Source organism: Pavona decussata, unplaced genomic scaffold (assembly GCF_977016875.1).
Source record: "Pavona decussata unplaced genomic scaffold, jaPavDecu1.1 SCAFFOLD_141, whole genome shotgun sequence".
NCBI lineage: Eukaryota > Metazoa > Cnidaria > Anthozoa > Scleractinia > Agariciidae > Pavona > Pavona decussata.
The window spans coordinates 463,311-483,061 of NW_028145554.1; the positions used below are offsets into that span (position 1 = coordinate 463,311).

General features: G+C 35.6%; 1 protein-coding gene across 7 annotated transcripts in view; it reads right to left on the reverse strand.

Annotated features, from left to right (window-relative positions):
- Positions 1-146: 146 nt before the first annotated feature.
- LOC146466717 (ras association domain-containing protein 2-like) overlaps positions 147-19,751 on the reverse strand; it is a 29,309-nt gene continuing 9,704 nt past the window's right edge. For 4 of the 7 annotated variants that reach the window (XM_085126922.1, XM_085126920.1, XM_085126924.1 and 1 more), the window contains exons 3-13: positions 14,519-14,613; positions 10,195-10,331; positions 8,902-8,980; positions 8,072-8,233; positions 7,281-7,397; positions 6,741-6,854; positions 6,157-6,208; positions 5,011-5,075; positions 4,426-4,482; positions 3,656-3,753; positions 147-2,728 (exon numbers count right to left, since the gene is read on the reverse strand). In XM_085126922.1, coding sequence (XP_084983048.1) covers positions 2,668-2,728; positions 3,656-3,753; positions 4,426-4,482; positions 5,011-5,075; positions 6,157-6,208; positions 6,741-6,854; positions 7,281-7,397; positions 8,072-8,233; positions 8,902-8,980; positions 10,195-10,331; positions 14,519-14,613 — 1,037 coding nt within the window. In that variant the 3' untranslated portion in view covers positions 147-2,667. Of the gene's footprint in view, positions 2,729-3,655; positions 3,754-4,425; positions 4,483-5,010; positions 5,076-6,156; positions 6,209-6,740; positions 6,855-7,280; positions 7,398-8,071; positions 8,234-8,901; positions 8,981-10,194; positions 10,332-14,518; positions 14,614-14,810; positions 14,956-19,751 lie in introns of those variants that run through there. The other 3 variants (XM_085126921.1, XM_085126919.1, XM_085126925.1) reach the window with 2 other exon arrangements.

The following is a 19,751-nucleotide window of genomic DNA, read 5'->3' on the forward strand; positions in this document are numbered from 1 at the left end:
TGGAATTTGTTTTGGGGATAGAAAGATTATTGCCAGGATTTTGAGGGGTTGAAAAATTTGACCTCATTCGCACCTCCCCACTACTGATACACGAGTACCCACGCCCAGGTCTTACTCCACGTTTAAAGAAAAACAGATCAAACATATTCAAAATTTTGGGTTAAGTTTAATTTTAAAACTTCCATGATTCTTATGGAACACACTTGGCAAATCTGTACAGGACATTTCCACTCATTGATTCAAAAATGCCAATAGGGTCCAATAAGTTATCAAAATTAAAAAAAAAAAAAAAAACCAGCCTCCAAGGCCTGGTGCCAGGCGCATAAAATCTAACAATGAACATAACTTTCAACTGGGTTGATCATCAGTCACGACACTCTACTATCCCTGAGAAAAATAAAATATTACTGATAATCTGTTTATATTTAAACAACAGTTTTCCTGGACATTTATTCTAAGAGCCAAGTGTTCAACAGGAGAGCTAATGTCGTCTTCAAAAACGTTAAGCTTTACACAACTGGCACCAGGACCCAGGGTAGTGTTTATCTCAAGTGACAGATCCTATCCCATCAAGTTTGACAGAATGTCTGTCAACTTGGTACAATTAAAAAGCAGGTAAACTTTTGACAAGCAGTTCTCAATAACAGTTACTCCATGTAACAGTTTAGTACCAAAATTGTACAAGAACCATGACTGAGTATATAATCTTCATGGAACTTCAAACTGTTTGGCAGGTACATGATAAAAAAGAAAATTGTATTTACATTACGCTTGCCACACAGTCTGAGGATCCAAACTAGGTATTTTGTTTTAAACCTTAAGGCCCAAATATCAACATATGTATTCTTCTTAATTACTGTTCATAATAAATTTCTTGTAGTACATGTTGAATTTGTTTAATCAAGACATCATCTCTCGTTATAACATTTTTTGCTGCCATCACCCATATGTTTGATCGTGCAGTGATTATGAGACACTTGTTACTATTGCAGCTCCGTAAATGCATGGTTTATCCTGCTTGCTACGGGATCTATTTAATTGTTTCAACATCAAGCACCAGGCTTTAATACCATAAAATTCTAAATTTAAGCCCTGGGTTTGAGTTTGTCAATATTTCTTTGGTTCATTAAGAATGTATGACAAATTTGCCTAAAAGTTGACTTTAGCTGAAACAGTGGGATTATAAACTGCTGTCGTTTTTGCAAATTATTGTCAAGACTTTCCATTAGCAGAATGCATAGGCATGTCAGGTGAATTAACTAGTGGTTAAAATGAACCTGCATGTGATACTTGTTGGCCTTTAACCAAATTCTTGTATAACCTAAATGTATGTGGTTTACAAAAAACAAGGGACGATGAAAAAAAGAACATTTGACTTTTAAGGAATAAAGTACTGGTAAATGTGAAAACTTCTACTCATTGTGACTCAGTTGGAGAAAGCACTTACTGTTTTTGGGAAGCGAACATTCTCCAAAAATACACTCACAACAAGAAGGGGAAGAAGGGGGAAAGAAGGTATGGTGCATCTCCCAAGTGGAGGCAATTTTCGGCCATGCACGCTCCCATTTTAATCCCTTTAATGTCCTTAGGAAAGAAAAGGGACTCTTCTTAGTCTGTCTCAGGGAGAGGGGCTTCTTTACATTGTGTGGGTATGTGTGTGTAGGGGGGGGGGGGGGGGGAATTAAACACACTAAAGATGCAGCTTAAATAAGTTAAAACCTGACAGTACATGTACATGTATCTGACATTTGCAGACTTCTATTTGAAGGGGAGGGCTTATATTAAGACTTTTATGGTATTGTTTTACCGACTGCTTACCAACAAATATAGCTTTAAAATCCTGACTACTAAAGGGACCACACCTTGCAGCTTTCTACCATTGTACCGTAAACTGTCATTCTGGGCTTATAAAACTTTGTTAGGGGTTTAGATGAGCTTATTTATGGAGGGGCTTATACCTGAGAGGGCTTATAACCGGAATAAAAAAAATGTTTTGAAATGAGCTATAGTAATGTTGATCGAAATACGTTTTTAATTTACCAGTTTTTAAAATTCATAAATCAAATTCATTTCAATATTTGGACCACAATTAAAACTAACAACACAAATGAAACTGGAAAAGTTACTTTAATGGTATTTTACAATAAAGTTAAATACGGTAGTTATATAATGCGTAGATAATAAAAAGGGAGTAATATTTGCAAACTTATTTTTCTGCAATAATTTTCCAATTTTCTGTTTGAAGTTGTACAGAGCTCTGTGAAAGTGCTTACAGTGTAAAATCACTCAAAACAAGGAGAGCTAGACAGGGGCTTATAAGCGGCAGTTTACAGTATTCTTATTCCATATCTTCATGCATTCTATGTTAATTTTAAAACCCATACAGTGACCTACTTAACCTAAATTGGACCCTCACCAGGGCAAACACAACTTTAATTTATAATTATTTTTTAAATTCCTTGACCAAGATTTAGGCAACAAGTTAAAAATAACTTTGATAAGATATTCACATAATAAGTCATGTAGTCATGCTTTTAACTGTTTAGCAGTTTTTAAAATTTAATTTTTTAGTATTACAAATAAATATTTCATTATCAATAATAAGTTAAAGATACAGAAGCAACTTAAATTTAAAAAATATTAAATTCCTTTGCAAGTAAAGCTTGGTTATACAGCAGTGGAGATTTCTGCAAGTCTCTCTTTTAATTTCTCCCTATATAGCATATAACTGAAAAATAAGAAAAAATAAGAGAAAAAGTTAGTATAACATTAAGCAGAAAATGCAGATAAACACAAGCTAAAAGTACAAGTGTAGTGTGTGACAACTAGAACAGGGTTGCCACTCATCAGGGTAATTACATGTCTGACTTTTCAAAGACCAAAAACCCAATTTTCACTAACCATACAAGCCAGCAATGAAGCTACAGAAATCACTTCCTTCCCAAATAGTTTTTAATTGGGGAGCAGGGATGGCGCAGTGGTGAGAGCACTCGCCTCCCACCAATGTGGCCCGGGTTCGATTCCCAGCATTGGGGTCACATGTGGGTTGAGTTTGTTGTTGGTTCTCGTCCTTGCTCCGAAAGGTTTTTCTGCGGGTACTCCGGTTTTCCCCTCTCCTCAAAAACCAACACTTCTTAATTCCAATTCGATTTGGAAAGTGTCCCCAATTAGTGCTCTGCGCTAAATATATTGACACTTCAATAAAGTGTTTTATTTTTTTATTTTTATTTTCTGACATTTCCTTTGCCAACAAGGAAACCCTTTCCCAAGCCTTGTGGCTGGCCAAAAATAAATTCCCTGACTACTCACTGACTTTGAGGTAGAATTAAGAATTTCCCTGACTTGATACAAGAGTTGAAAATACGACGCGTAGCGGAGTATTTTTGACGAACTTCAAGGTTTTTGATATGGTGATGAAACACTGTGACCAGTGTTTTAATATATAACTTCTTAAACAAACTGACTTTGAAGGGGAAATTAAGGATGCAAAAACGAGGAGTTTTTCATCAGATAACCAAACACGTCACGGTGCATGATTTCCTTTGTCTTTGGCCTTTGAATTATTAATGAGTTTGGGAATGGACATTCAGTCAGTTGTGTGTGTCCTGCAAAATATCTTTACAAATTATTAATAAAGACAAAAAGAGTCTAATACTTTTGCTTTATTCTTTCCACTTCTTTATCCTCTTCCTCTTGGTATTTATCAAGGAAGGCTTGTAACACGGGCATCGCAAAATGGATATACTGTGCAACCTATAACATTATGAGAAAGAATAATTAAATCAGATTAAATATCATTTAGGAAAGTGGTCAAAGCCACTATATTTATACCTGAACAGGGCCCATCAAACCACAAAATATATGGTGGTCTCTGCCTGCACCCCGCTTCCTCAACCTCAAAAGATGGTGCCTTTATTGCATAGCCACCCTTCTATCCAGCAGTAAAAAATTATTACACTGAGATTCAAACCTCGCTTCCGTTGTTTATCTAGCAATACTGACTCTTATTAGCTGAATATTGCTGTGTCAACTCAAATTTGTAAAGCCAATTTAAAATTTTGTTGGTAATGTTCATGAGATAGGTGGTGTACATGTATTCAGTAACCCCTCTAGTCCAGACAAGGTGGGTCCTCTCTGAATAACCTTGTTATGACCAGTTCTCTTTGAGCTGCTATCACCAAAATAATGCTCATAATAACAACAACTTCCAACAATATTTAGATTTTATTTCTATAACTTAATAATTAAATATAGTTATCACAATTGAAGACAACCAGTGTTTTCTTACTGTAAGCCTATATTTTGGCTGCATTGAACAGCCTTCATCAGGGCTAAAGCCCTAAATATAATTTGCACAAGTACTCATAAAATTACAATTAAACTGGTCACATTTCTTACTTATCAACCAGTAAAAGGTTCACTAACCTCATGAGAGATGTTGTTTGTGTCATCAGCTTCCATCACAAATATTTTTGCTGCTTCCTACAGAAAAAAGAATATTATACAACGTAATTTCACACATAACTATAAAACTGCTACAGAAAAACCTAGTATATTATTTCAGTTAAAAGTCATAATTTTAAATCAAATGTTTTTTTTTCTGTTTTCAAACATATGGACATTCAGTTTCCTGTCTATTTATATCTTTGTTTTGTTTTTTATTTGCTTGTATTTTCAGACATACTTGGATTGCATTTTTGTACTCTAAAATGGAAGTGTTATGATTTAAAGGCTCAGAGCAATAACGACTCGTGTTGCGTTTCAGATCACTTTTTGTGATAAAAATAGAAATGTTGCCCATAATCATAGGTCTTGTTTACAAATGAAGTGCAAAGTAGTTAATAAAACAGTAATGCATTGGAGCAACATTTCCTGAGGAATTCAAGGCCACATACAAAAACTCTGGTGAATCTGAGCTAAAACAAAAAATTTAATAAGCGTTCTGACATGTGACATAGGTTGGCTATGCTCTGAGCTCTTCCAACTACATTGTAAACTATTAAACCATACCTCACTAGGGCCCAGCAGAAGTCGGACATGCAAGGGAAACTCTTCTTTCTGAAGATGTCTGATTGCTAAACAGGTAATATTAAAATACAATGTTATCTGTATCTGATAAATGTATGTTCATTAAACATTTACATGATTTGTAAATTGCATACAATGACTGTTTTTCTATAAATTAATTAATATTTCAAATGAGCTTTTAGTGATGCCTCAACATTGTCTGGAAACACAATATACAATGGAAACACTACCCAGTTACAATTGGACAGTCCTCACATGTTCTGCTGTGGTCCAATTTAAACATTACCTTGTACATACAATTTTTACCAAGTTACACAATGTGCAGTTCCAGAAAATATCCATAATCCCCCCACGGAAGGTTTTTGTTTTGCACCCACTCTCCCCCCAGGAAATTCCAGTTTAGTTTCATACTTTGCTTCTAAAATTTTGGCTTTTAAGACCCCTCCCCCTAGAAATTTCTGATGACCTTCCATGGGGTGGGTATGGTTTTTTTCTGGAACTACACAATTTAAATCCCATCTTAAGTGAGTATTTCTTGCTGGACCGAAATGTTTCAACTATCAACAATCCATTTTGAGGATGTTTAATATATTTCTTGACATAATGATTATTTTTTGCTCAAGTTTCATTTTGTTCTTGTACGTGGAAAACAATCTACAATGGAAACACTACCCAGTTACAATTGGACAGTCCTCACATGTTCTGCCGTGGTCCAAAAACATTACCTTGTACATACAATTTTTACCAAGTTACACAATGTGCAGTTCCAGAAAATATCCATAATCCCCCTACGGAAGGCCATTTTGTTCTTGTACGTGAATTTTATTTCCATTTTACTCAACCCAAGGAGAGCACCCTTTGAAACTAACGTTTGCCATCAGGAAACAAAATACACAAAACTAGGAACTAAAAGCCTAGGGAAGGGGTATACACATCTTAACATGATGGGATGGTGAAAATCAATCTTCATTCTCCCCCTCCACCCCCCCCCCAAAAAAAAAAATTAAACCAAGAAATCCTTCACACCACCCCATCATTTTTGAATCAAATCATCTCTCCCCCCTCCCCCAATGCAACCTTTCCCTTTTTTTCCTCCCAGGTTTTAATACAATCAACATTAATACTTACATCCATTATCATACACAACATAGAGTTTGAAGTTTTGGGGTGCATCAGTGATCTGAGATTGAAAACAACAAAGATACATTTAAGCACTACTAAATAATTTTAAGAGTTTCTTGGTAGTAACTTCTACACCTTCATGGCGAGAAACAATTTTTAGTTTTTTTGTCTAAGGAAACAAAATGATTACAGTCTCACACCACAACTTTAATGACAAAAGACACACCAAACACAAGACTTTGAGGCCTACAAAATGGCCCTCCACTGCTACTAATATCATTATAAACATACAATTAAGTCTTCCATGAGCCAACTGACCCTTCAGGCCAGTGCTAAACTCCAGTTTGTGTGACAAAGCAGCTATGAGTATTGCTTCCCTCCTTAGATAGGATACTTGGCCACCTCACACTCCCTGTTCCCATCCTATCATTCTGTTCATTGGACACAAAGTGGGGGAAGTGGTTAGGCGGCCATGCAAGGTCATAGGAACAGCCCCTGTCAGGGATTCAGTTTCTTTGTCCCATACTCATTTCCATGTTGACTAATACATCTTCTTTAATTAATAGTGGCAGTAATTGTTGCAAACAAACCTGGAATTTTGTCATGAGCATTTTTACAACCTCTCTCGTTCTCGTTCTGCTTGTCACTCGGAGATTTGTGGAAGTGCCGTAAGGAGGAGTGAATGTAGTCCGACCTTCTGGAGACTGTAAATAAATAAACAAAAACAATTATTACTTTCTGTAAGAATTGCATGAATTTGTCAACGTTAAGTGCAATGTCTTAGCATTTTGTTACTGGTACATATTTTGACACCTTGGTAGAGAGCAAAAATGGGGACTTCAGTTTCTTGTTTTACAATGATGCAGGGTTGTTACAGCTGTAAGCAAGATCAAAACCCCACTGCTCTAGTTAACGGCTACACCACCATGCCTCTTCAGTTTTCATGGAGGTCCTCTACATCCGAATTTCAATGAAATTTGGAAATAAACTGGGTGTTGAAAATAAAGGAAAACTGAAGACCCCACCAATCATAATGAGTGTGTTCACGATTTGAACACAATGTCTGGTATTAAAGGGATGAGTGCCCTGACACCTTGGCAACAACTCTGCTCTCCGTTAAACAAGCTTACCTGTACTGTGAAATCAAGAATTGTTCTCTGATCTCCTGCATCTGGAATATTCCTATGGTTAACTGTGTTACGCCGTCTCGCAAGAACCTTCTCCAAACTACTTGTCCTTGGTCTCTGCTAAAAACATGTTGTTACTAAAAATTACAAAAGGTGCAACGATTCTTTTCTCATTTGGCAAGTGCACCCAGTTTGCTGATGATGACATAATCACAGGACCGCACAAATGAGCAGTCGTACCATCAACACCATCATCATTTTTGTTGTCATGGTAAACAAATTAAATATGTCCAAAACATTTCTGAAAATCTAGTGACACAAACTACCACCCTGTCAAAATCAATATTTCTGCAAATCAGCAGAAAAGTTTACTTTTTTCGTTTTTTTTTTTTTCCTGTCTGTGTCTTTCTTCTGTCTTTTAATTTTTTTCTTTTTTTTTCTTTTTGGCTTCGTTCTTCTTTCTGTCTCACTTTATTTCTTTTCTTCTTTCTTCTCTCTGACTTTCTTTTTTTTGTCTGTCTGTTTTTCTTTCTGTCTCTTTCTTTTCTCTCTTTATTTCTTCTTTTATCATCTTGCTTTTTGTTGTCGTTTAGTCTTAGCTCATAAAGGATATTCACATCCGCTGTACACAGAAATTGCCTGCTTAGCACTGGCAGGGACAGCAAACAGGGTAGACACAGACAGGTTTTATTACAGGGACTCCAAGGGTACAATGACCTGTAAATTATTGTTCTCAAGAGAATGTTAAAATAAATATAGTTAACTAGGAGTAAGAACTTAAATAATTAACTTACAATGGAATCCTTGTTTTTGGCTGCCGCACCCCTCATAAACCCATTCTGCTCCTTCTGAGTACGTCTCCTCCAGTAAGACAAGTTGTGACTCGCAAGAGTAACAGGCACCTTTAATCCCCAATAAACCTTGAGGACTCCCTCTAGAATAATTCTGCCTCCAACCTAAATAAATCAGTAAGTCATAAAACAGTCATATTAATTTTTTTCCTTTAAGGAATTAACTACTAATAAGATAAGAAAGTTCTTTTACAGATGGCCTATGTCACATCATGTGGTTTTCAATAGGGCACTGCATAAAAAATAAGAAAATAAAAAAAAATGAACTAATTACTAACAAAATAAATATTTCTTCCTTTTTAATGACCTTCTTCACAAATTAACAGCCACCACTGTGAACACCTCACTTGTTCTGAAAGCACTTAATTTTGCCAGAGAGATGGAATCATATTTCATGAAATTTTATTCTTGCAATTTCAGATAAATGAAACTTTAAGTATTTCTCAAAAAAATGAAAAATAAATAAATAAATAAGTCATACAAAAAGTGATGTCCAACAAGGTAACATTTGTAAAATAATATTATAGAACTTTATGCTGTATATATACACAATTGTCATGATATTATTAAAACACTAATTAAATACACTTACTTTAACTGGGTTTATGCTACATACCAAAAATGCAAAACTAAAATATAATTATCAATTTCTTAATAAATTGATGTTAAATAATGATCAGTTAACACACCAGAGAGGTATTTTTATTAGTGACTAATTATTTTATTGTTCTGACTTTGATTTCGGTTTGTAATATTTCAAGGGCCATTCTCACCTCTTTACTTGTTAACTGCAGAGCTTTCCTTCCCTCAAAGAATGTGTTGTACTCCTTTAATTTAGGAATAAGTTCATTTCTGTCAAAACAAAACGTCAAGAAAATAAAAAAAAGGCCATTTAATACCATATTTATTTGATTAATCGCCGCCCACCTTCGAAATAAGTGCCCACCCTGAAAGCCTAAAAAGTTAATAAGCACCCACCTCCACCCCTTCCCAACAAAAAAACATTTCTGTACTAGTCCAGCGTGAAGGAAGAGAAGAGAAGAGAGAAGAGAAGGAAGAGAAGTTGTGTTCCAAAGATGGTTTTAGATACAGTAGTCGATGAACTTTTATATTGTTTATGGCTTATTCATGTTAGGTTAAGCACCTTGTTTTATCTTTTTGAAGTGAAATAAAGTTAACTTGTTTTCTCTTGTTTTTTTTTTTATTATTATTATTATTCTCTAAAAGTGTCCTTGCTTGCTGAAAATGTTGGGAAAATAATAAGCGCCCACCCCCAAATAAGTTCACAACTTCTCAAATGAGTTCAATCTGAAATTTTAAAAAAAAACTTCATTTCAAAGTTCACATTTCGATGGACAGTAGCTAAAGACATATGAGCTTTGGAGACATTTGCAAAACACACTGTAAATGCCTCCACTAATTTAAACACCACTCCCAAATTAATGGATGCCCTAGTGGACACACCCCAAAAGAAACAGAAACTCCTGGCCCAGTAGTTCAAAGACCAAGCACCTTTTTTTAGTTAGTTTATACAATCAATAACTAAAGACACTTTCCAATGGATAAAATGTACTCCAATCAGCACATCTCTTTATCTGCTCTTTGAGCAACTTAGGCCAAGTGTTTACTAGTAATACATGTAGTGAGGAGGAGTCTATTGCTAAATACTTTAATATGCAAGACAATCATTAGACAAAGGAGGGCTTCAAAGTAAGTGACAGTGAATTTCATTTTTTTTTTTTTTTTTTTTTTTTTTTGACAAGTACTGGCGGTGTTCCTGACAACTTTCAAAGTCAGGGAGTCAATGAAGAATTTTTCTAGAGGGGATCAATAGATTTGGTCATCTCCCAATCTTGATAAGTTTACTATTAAATTTGCCAGGTCAGGAAGCCAGCTTTGTCTGGTTTTTGACCTGACTTGTCTCCCTTATCTGGAACACTGAGTACAGTGTTATTCCAGTCTGGTTTTCTCTCATGTTTTTGGATCATACCCTAAAAGGCACCACAAAAAAGTTCTCTAACAACAAAACAGACACATTTTGAAACATAACAAGTAACAGCACCCACCTTAAAGCATCCAATTCAGCTGGCGTAAGCTTCTCATCAGCAAAATATTGATAAGATTCTGTTCCGCCTCTACCATAACCCCCCGGGCCAAATAACAAACTGTAGCATGGTATATTGCAGTATGGGATGCCTCTATGCTGTAAATAAAAACAGACATTTGCTTTATAACCAACTAAACTTTATTTTAAAGTTGTATTATTTAGATATTCTGTCATAAAATGTACTATATTTGGTGACTAACCGAGTAAACTAGAAAGTTGATTTTTTTTTTTTGCCTTTTTCATTCTCCATTTAAAGCTTGTATTTGAACAACTGTCAAAGCTGGCATGACTTTGCCACAATTTTTTTCTCAGTAAAATTTTTTAAGCTTAAAACTCTTCAGTTGAGACTATCACCAAAGCTTTAAAAACTATAACTTACATTAGCTTAAATTTATTGCCACAGATTTCAATCAATAACAATTTATTTATAAATTTTATACTTGGAGAAAGGCATCAAGGAAGAATTGAGTGTGAATTCAAGTTGGGTTCAAGCTTATACAGGAAAGTTAACATCCAAAGAAGTGTTATAATTATTGTTACAATACACATGAGAAAAGTTATTCTTTTTTTTTTCATATCTTATACCCGAAATACTATCAAAATCAGTTTTTAACTATTTAAAATCAATATTTCTATTTGAAATTATTACGAATTTCCTTGCTATAAATTCAGAACAGAAAAGTATGGCACATACAAGGTCTGTACATGATTTTTAAGAACAGAGACAAAACTTTCTATTTTTATCTGTCTGAGATAACAATTAATTTGCAAATAAAATTATTTTATTTAGCAGAGCAACTGACTGGGCACCTGCTCCATTGTAGCTTTTTAACAAGATGCAAAAACAAAGCCTGTTTCTGTTACTTGCTTCTCATACACTTCTAAGAATAAAATATTCCTTACTTCACTCATAAGTTGCTATAAAGGAGAAGCAATTACATGTATACAAATGTGCTCATGTATGTAATGAAATATCAAGACAATTTTACTGAGAAAATGTAGGGCTAACAACCATCATTATGGCCCATAAAATATCCGAACTTTACAATGATAACCCAGGTAACAAATGGCTATATTGTGGTAAATTTAACATCAGAACATGTTCCTTTCTAGTGTTGCTCCATTGGCAGACAAATATGAACAATAAAGATTGACAGACAAAGGTCACAATTTCTAATATCACATGATTCAGAGAACGATATTTGGTCTAAAATGAACTGAACAGTTACTATTTAACCCACTAATTGAAAATGGTTTATGACAAAGAGACATAACATTGAATATGAATTGCGTGTTTTGCCCCTCAAAATTAAGTCACAAAACACCTAATTTCCACTTGGAAAGAAGCCATACAGTTTGAAATGCCCAGACAACATAATACAGGCAAGATCAAATGCCCTTTTTGGAATGAATTACTTTTTGTTCAAGACATTTTGGCACATTATAAATGAAACTGAATGAGCTCATTTATGATGCAAATATTATCAATAAACAGGTTAACCTCACAAAAGAGGTCATAACTTCAAGTTAAATCTCATCTTTTATCTGGCTTGATGTTGATGTTATAGTAATAAGTTGTTATATGGAAATGATATTGATCGCAATAAAACTGAACGTATCCTTCTATAAAACTCTAAAATAAAGCAAAAGTAAAGATCAAATGATGTTTCAGTACCACCCAGCTTGATAGAAGACGAGGAACTCGCTGTTGAATCATGAGAAATGCATCTGCTTCCATTTTGATTGAAAACAATGATGGCATACATAAAGCATTGCATCATCAACTAATATTGGAAAACGAGGAACTGGAATCTTGGACAGGACTATAGAGGACTTTGGATTTCCATAACATAACTTGTAACACAATTCAAAGAACAATTCACCTATGGCATTTAGGAATGGACTATTAGATTCTTGTGGGCTGGTGAGGTAAAGGAAATACCCAAACAAATGTCTGCAAAGCTTAAATTGGAGGAGACAAAAAACATTCCCAGTGCAACAATTACAAAGCAAAGAAATACCTTGCAACCTCAGCACAAAAAATTGATACAAAATGAAACAACACTTAATCAAAGATTACTAGACATCTGTACTTCGATTTCGATAGATAAGATAAGAAATAATACTGCTTTGCAACGCAAGAATTATGGTCATTTTAATATACTGGTACTTTACTTAACGCTGTTTAACTTTATTTTTGTGTGTATTTATGTGTGTTTGTTCTTGTGTCCCTGACCTTAACATTTAAATATCTTTTCTTACAGCTGGCTGCCTGGCATTTTTAACTTCTAGGTTATTTCGGGCAGCCAGCACCCCTTTCATCTATTCTATGTATATATTTATATTTTCTATTGTAATTATAATGGGGTGGAATAAAGTATTGTCGTTGCTGTTGCTTTGGTCATGGAAAAAACTTGGACAGAAAAAAAAGTTATATAACTTCTCTGCCTTCTCACACCCCACAAAAAATATAAATAAAATATTCTGCCCTTAGAATTTCAAGGCCCTTCATAGCAGATTTTACATGTTACTCTCATATTTAAACTGAAGTCATGTAATCATTCTGGGTAATATCTGCAAACAACACAATGACCCAATAAGTTTTCAAATCAAATACAAGTTTGAAGAAAAAGTTATAGACAAAAATTGCACAAGGAAGACTACAAAAGTGTTCTTCTCACAGCTACCAGTGGGTCATTTGGTCAGTAAATTTAGAACAAGTAATATGAACTACCAAGTAAATGTGTTGTCTCAAAAGACATCTATGTTGTGGTTCAAAATTGTTTTGGTTTTAAACATTTTCTAACCAGTTTGATTTAAAATTCCTTTTGTCTTGGATTATCTAATGGTAATGAATACTGCACAAAGGAAAACAAAAATTAAACTGGTTTGAAAAAATTTTAACCAAAAAAATTTTAATCCACAACATCTATATCCCTCCAACCAAATGTTTAATACTTAGATGAAACACCCCCACTCCCCTGAAAATTAGCTCTGTAGTCTCCTATTAACTTACTTTGTTGTTTTTTGAGATCCCCTACCCTCCCCCTCAAGAATTTCCAATGACCTTCCATGGGTGCAGTGTGGATAATTTCTGACCCACACAACATTTTCTAAATGAGCATTTTTTTTTGCGACGAGGTAGATGTACACAGGAAACTCTTCCTGTATCTTTTAATTTCTCTTTTGTTACTGTATATTTTTCTCTCTTTGTGACACATAAATAAATAAAGATTCAAGTCCTTCTTTAGAGGTCTTTAGAAGGTGACCCAAGCACTTGAACCAACAGTAGAGGTTTGAGAATTTGAAGTTTTCAAAGCCATCTTCATGGCAAAAAAAGATTTGTTTGCTTCTAACACAGCCATTGGGATTTCATTTTTTTTTTTTTGACATACATCTATTAAATGGCTTTATGATACATAAGAAATGGTAATTGAAACATTTTTCTGTCAAAGCCTAAGAAATAAAAATAAGTTCAATATTTAGAAAAATACAATTGAGATATCAATATTACTTAATCTGCTCCACACAGATCTCTCAACAAACTCATTTGTTGTTGACAGAAAATGTACAAATATAACGCAAGGGAAAACAGGTCAACCTAGGGACTGGAATTTGCGCATGGGGATCAATACTGATAAGCAATCATGTAGATATTTTAATTAATAGGATTAGACCAAAAACATTCAAAATTATACATTTATTAAAAGCATGCAAATTTCCAGAGCTTTGCCATACGGTATATTGACCACAAAACAATGAAAATAAATTAAAATCCATTAAAGAGATAAGAAAATTGTTAGCTTTGAAAGTAAGGAATTTCCCACGAAAAGCCTGTCGAATGTTCACAGTTCTAAATTGCACGACTGTAGCTCAGCAATATAGTAATCTATTGGTACATTATTCAGGTATGTAAATTTTAAAGAAAAGGAAAACGTGACAAGGAAAGCTTCAAAAAATACTCCCAGCATACAAAGCAATATAGCATTAAAACTTAAAGAAACTGTCGTCATTTTGATTTAAAAAGACTCCACGGATCGGCATAACTGCAAGAAAATTTGTGCGTACCGCTGGTGTATATATTACACCTGGCAAATTCATTGCACAATTTTAAGCTCCCCTATACTCAAAAGCCACTAAAATTTCGTCAGAGTACCAGCATCAAAGCAAGCTGCTTGGGCTTATTCTAACTTGAATCAATTAAAGCTTAGGCTTAAAGCAAGATTAAAGTAGATCTACATAACTTATAATCTAGGAACGCTACAGCTTAATAACGCACGTACCTCAGAATGTTGGCCTGGGTTTAATCTTTTACCGCATTCTTCGCATCGCAAACAGCCTGGATGCCAAACTTTACCAAGCGAATTCCTCTGTTCAGCTGCAAAATACCACACAAATCCATCAAGAATTCTCTTTCCGAAAAATATTATAAGTTTTTATTCGAACACCTCGCTTTATAAATACGGTATTCGATCTCCGGTGATGTTTACGTCCAAAAGAGTTTCAATAAATGAAATGAAATCAATTATTTTTCGATCGTATAATATATCTAGGTTTCTGAGAGACTAGACTTACCAAAATATACCAATTTACCGCACTTGTGACATTCAGTCATCTTGTGTTTTCGATAAACAGTACAAGGGTTTTGAGCGCGAAGCGGCGGTAACTCTCGCACAAAGTGCAAAGTGACGTCACGCCAGAGAGCTCAAAATAACTTTTTATGGGAGGGGAGGGTTTCAATTACAGCTTCCAAATCTGGAATTTTGTGCTTCTTTCTCGATATTTCCCTGTTTTCTTCGAATTTTTTTACTACTTTTTGTGAAAAAACAAACGACCCACTTTCATCATAGAGAGGTATTTGGCGGATGTCACGTTTTAATGAGGTTGCCCCCAAAAAACTGAAAGATTGCCTCTAACGATAGAAAACGAAGAAATTGAAGGCAAGAAACTGAAAATGGTGGAAGGAGAGAAAAGAGTAAACACAGAAGCCTTAACAATAACAAACGGTATCACGTAATTAGATTGGTTATAGATGAACGAATTTTTGTACAGTTACAAAATCAATACTCAGAATGGAACCGCTTGCGCGATTTCCTGTCTGATTGGTCCTATATGTCGCTGTTTTTGTTTACAGGAAATTTTGAAATAGTAGGCTGCAAAAATATATCTAATTATTTGTTAAAAATCGCCCACGCTTGTTCAGTTACTATTAAGTATATCAGCTCTGCTTTGACGGTAACCTACTTAATTCAATATTGGTATGTGCGGTCCAAAAGGGTATGTTTTTTTAAAAAAAAAGGTTTGGTCTGAAATAGGGTAGAGATTTTAACCATTTTCGTCTGGAAGTCTGAAAACTGGCATGGATTTTACAGATGCGGGTATGGATTCTAGAGACCAGGTATGATTTAGAGGCCATGTCCAAAATTACATATTTTGGTCTGAGATAGAGTCACCCCACCCCCCAAGGCCGTCGTTATGTTAAAATTTACCACCTAAGATATTGCTTTTTGCTTTTGCTTTCTTCATCTCCAAAATCAGTAATACTCCCAAATAACCTTCATTTTGCGGATTCCTTTAATCACGTTGGAACTTTATGTAATGTTTCGGCAGTTGATGCCAGCGTGTGTAAATCCCGATGTGGCTATACAGAATGATTTGTTTGTAATTCAACAAATACATGAAATGTACCCACGACATAACAGATATTTTGCTTGCGTCAGAAAAGCCTCACTGCGAAGAAAAATATCTGAGCCGTTCCATTGATCCGTCCCTCGGGGATTGGATATATTCCCCTCGCTCCAGGTATAAACCAATCTATTTGATGTATTGGAATCCAACCTGTTTGTGTTTTTACTGCTATCCAGCTCGAATTTTCCCTTTTGGCAATCCTCTCTTTGATAAAGATAACTCCTAACTTTTTCGAAAGTTGAGTAATAACTGAGAGAGCGGGAAAAGTCAGCTGCATTAATTAACACTGAGAAATTCCAAGAAGTTCAAACTAAAACAGAAGAAAATATCAAATTGTGGAAAGTAGTGAAAATACGAATTTGTCAAAGGAATAAAACAACCTCATCTTAGGCCCCAACCACACTAATGCGTTTTCAGAAGTATCCGTTTTCAACTCGGCGAAAACGCAGCAAAATGTTTTCATCCACACTAGCATTTTCGTATCGTTTTCACCTTTCCACACTAAAACAATCGGCAACGACGAAAACGATTGAGATAACCTGGGATTGCGCATGTGTTAACATCACAAGACCATCCGCCATCTTGGATAGACGCTCCGATTTGGACTGGAACCGATGGCATGTGACGCTTTTCATGTCACCGTTTTCAAAAGTCTCCGTCAGTTCCACCCTGTCCACACTAGAAACGGAACGTTTTCAAAACGATGCGTTTTCAAATGTCTCCACTTTTGAAACCGTTTTCGAAAATCTCCGTTTTCATGGGCGTTTTCGGGCGTTTTAGTGTGGTTGAAAGGCGACGACGTATCAAAAAGTATGCGTTTTCAAATTACAAAAACGCATTAGTGTGGTCCTGTCAGTTTCTCGTATTTGTCCTTTCATAGCCCGTCTATGATTATTTCGAGGCAACGTTTACATTAAGCCTTTTTTACAAGATTGCAATACAGTTTGGAGCCAAAGATGTCTTGTACGACTACCTGTTCAAGTTATCAAAAACGTTAGGATCCGTTCAAATTTTTAGTTGCTTACAACGGTACCAAAACGTGATTGGATTGTTTCAAGGTTGGGATCCGTGAAAAATTTGCACCTCTTCACGCTGTACTGAAAGAGTAGTTTGCACGGTTTGTATCAGTTCACAAAGAGGCGGTACATTATTTATATTTTGTCGGCGAAAGCAACCGGATCAAGTGTTTTGAAGGGTGTTTTGGTCGTTGAGATAGTGGACAGCGGCGAGAACAACTGAAAATTATGCGAGCGCGGGCGAAAACAAAGACGGAGAGACACACCGCCTTCACGTCTACAATTGATTCTGGAATTAGCTCCCTTTTTCATGCGCGGAATACTCAAATAGCCCAACTGATCAGTGATCCAATTCAAGTACCGAAGAGCAAGCCAGTTGTATACACAAAGAATTCAGTACAGTCTCCTCTTTAAGGTATAACTTGACAAAAGTCAGGCTTAATCATTTCCTATTTGGAGGATAAACCGCTGTTTTATTTGATTAAGGTAAAAAAGGTAAAATTGCTACATTGCTGACAACAATACCGGTCAACGTATTTGTACACCAATACACAATATTTAGCTAATTTATACAATATAACACAATAGAGTTCAAAGCCGGTACGTTTGAATTGAGGGATGCTAAAAATAACAATATTTGGATTAAATAAATGCAAATAATTTAATACAATTTTAAAAAGCGAGTTCATTTGAGGGATGCTAAAAATATCAATATTTGGTTTTTAAAAAAAAACTATAATTTTAAAATGTCCTCCGCGGGATGTGTTGCCTCCCGCCTGGGCAGTCAAAGAAGATGTTGTCCCATATAAGGAATCAACTTCAACTTTATTTATTTACCTAATTAATTTCCATTACAGTTTGATACCAACTGCAAATAACAAGGTGCTAAACTAGGCGTGTGTAACAAAGTAATAGGATTATGCGCAGTTTACAAGAAGTTTGCAGAGTTGAGAAAGAAGTTAAGATAGGATTAATGGGAAAGGATAAGGAGGTTCGTTTCTAAAGACACTGCACTGTTGCGTCCGTGGGGAGTAGAAACGAATGTTTGGTTTATCAGCAGAGTTGATAAGGTAAATTGACCACCGTAAAGAGATTCGAGTGATGACGAAGACTGGATTCACTCTCGGTGGCAAAATGACGACATCAACTCCCCGAAACATTGAATTCTACTGTGGAAAAGGCCAATCAAGATTCCTGTGGTCTAGCCTGCAGAATATGCCGAGTTTTTTTTTTTAGGGGGGGCGGGTTTCAGTCAAGCGAGCGGAGGTAAGCGCGAGTCACTCGCGACTCGCGCAACGCGCTTGCCCAGTGCTTGCCTCCACTAATTTGATACATTATTGTTTTAACCTTTTTACATTCTCAGGTATCACGTTCATACTCCAATTCTAGAAATAAATTAGTGTACTATATTGAATGCATTCAATGTCGACTTCACTGTATAAAAATGACCTAAAAGTAACTCAACTGTGATGTAGTCCTCATGAGGCATTGTATTCTTCACTCGGCACTGTACAAACAACTAAGTGTAGCTTGGCATCGAGTCTTTGCTGTTGTTTTGAGATTTGACTATAACTTGGGCCATATTTGTTTCTGAAGTTAAAACGTTATGAATATCTTTTCCACTAATCTAGTTAAATTCATCTTACACATAAAAGAGAGCCGAAGAGTCTTAACTTACTTCCCTTCTCTTGAAATCACGTAGACAGCGGTCTAAGGATAGCATGGTTGCCATGCGACTGAGGCAGAAGCACGTAAAATGTTGGAAACGAGATTGTTTTGGCCAGTGTTTTGGTTACGATACAATATGCCTTGCCTTCAGCAAACTACGATCGGTTTCTATTTTCGGTGTTTCGGTTGGTAAACCATACAAGTAAATAAGCTAGTATTGTGACATTGGGCCTGATCTCCGGTTGGTAGACTCAAGCACCAAAGACTAGGACCAATAGGCCATTTCCGAGTTGCCGTGAGCCTCATCATGAAAGAGAGGCTAAGCGAAAACTTTTAGTAAGAAAATTAGTTTTACTGGCATATGAATAAAAACTTTGCACGTAGCCTTGCTTTCATAATGAGGTTCAAAGCAACTCAGAAATGACCTATTGAGGGCGACGGTAAGGTCCCTTCCCAAAATCTCAAGATTAAAAAAAGCCCTTCCAGGGTTTAGAGAAGCTCCCGAGCGTGTTGCGTCTCGCTTTCGCAGCTTCACCGCTCGCAAGAAGCGTGAGGCATCATGAAAATGAAAGCATAACAGGAGTGAAGCCTGGGTAAGAGGCAGACACACTGGATATTTTGGACAAAAGCCAGTGACCAATTATTTATTGATTGTTGGGTTCAAATGTGTCTAAAGATGTTACGGAAGTAATCTTCTGCATGTTGCTGCCTAGGGACACTAAACTCTCATATTTGTGTATTTTATACTCATATTTGCAGCATGCACAATTGGGTGTTTATAGTTTTCCACGCCCTTTGCACAATTTCTTTGATATTGTTGAGTTCTTCTCATCAGCGGCAAATCTGAACTGGCTCATTAATAAAGCAAATATTGCAGCCAAAATGACGTAAAACAAATAGCAAATTAAGTCAAGGTTTATTTCTTTCTCGAAGAAAGAAGTCTTGAATTACGCCATCCAAATAGGTCTTCTTTTAGTCCGTGAATGAGATCAATGAAGTCTTGTGTGTTTAATGTGCATGGTAGTTTTAACTTTTCAGTTCCTACAAAGTGATTATTTTCATGTAAATGTAAGATATTGAACAGTTAGTACTTCCTGGGGTTTTGTTTACCATGCCTTACTTGGTGACTGAGAGAGCAAATGAA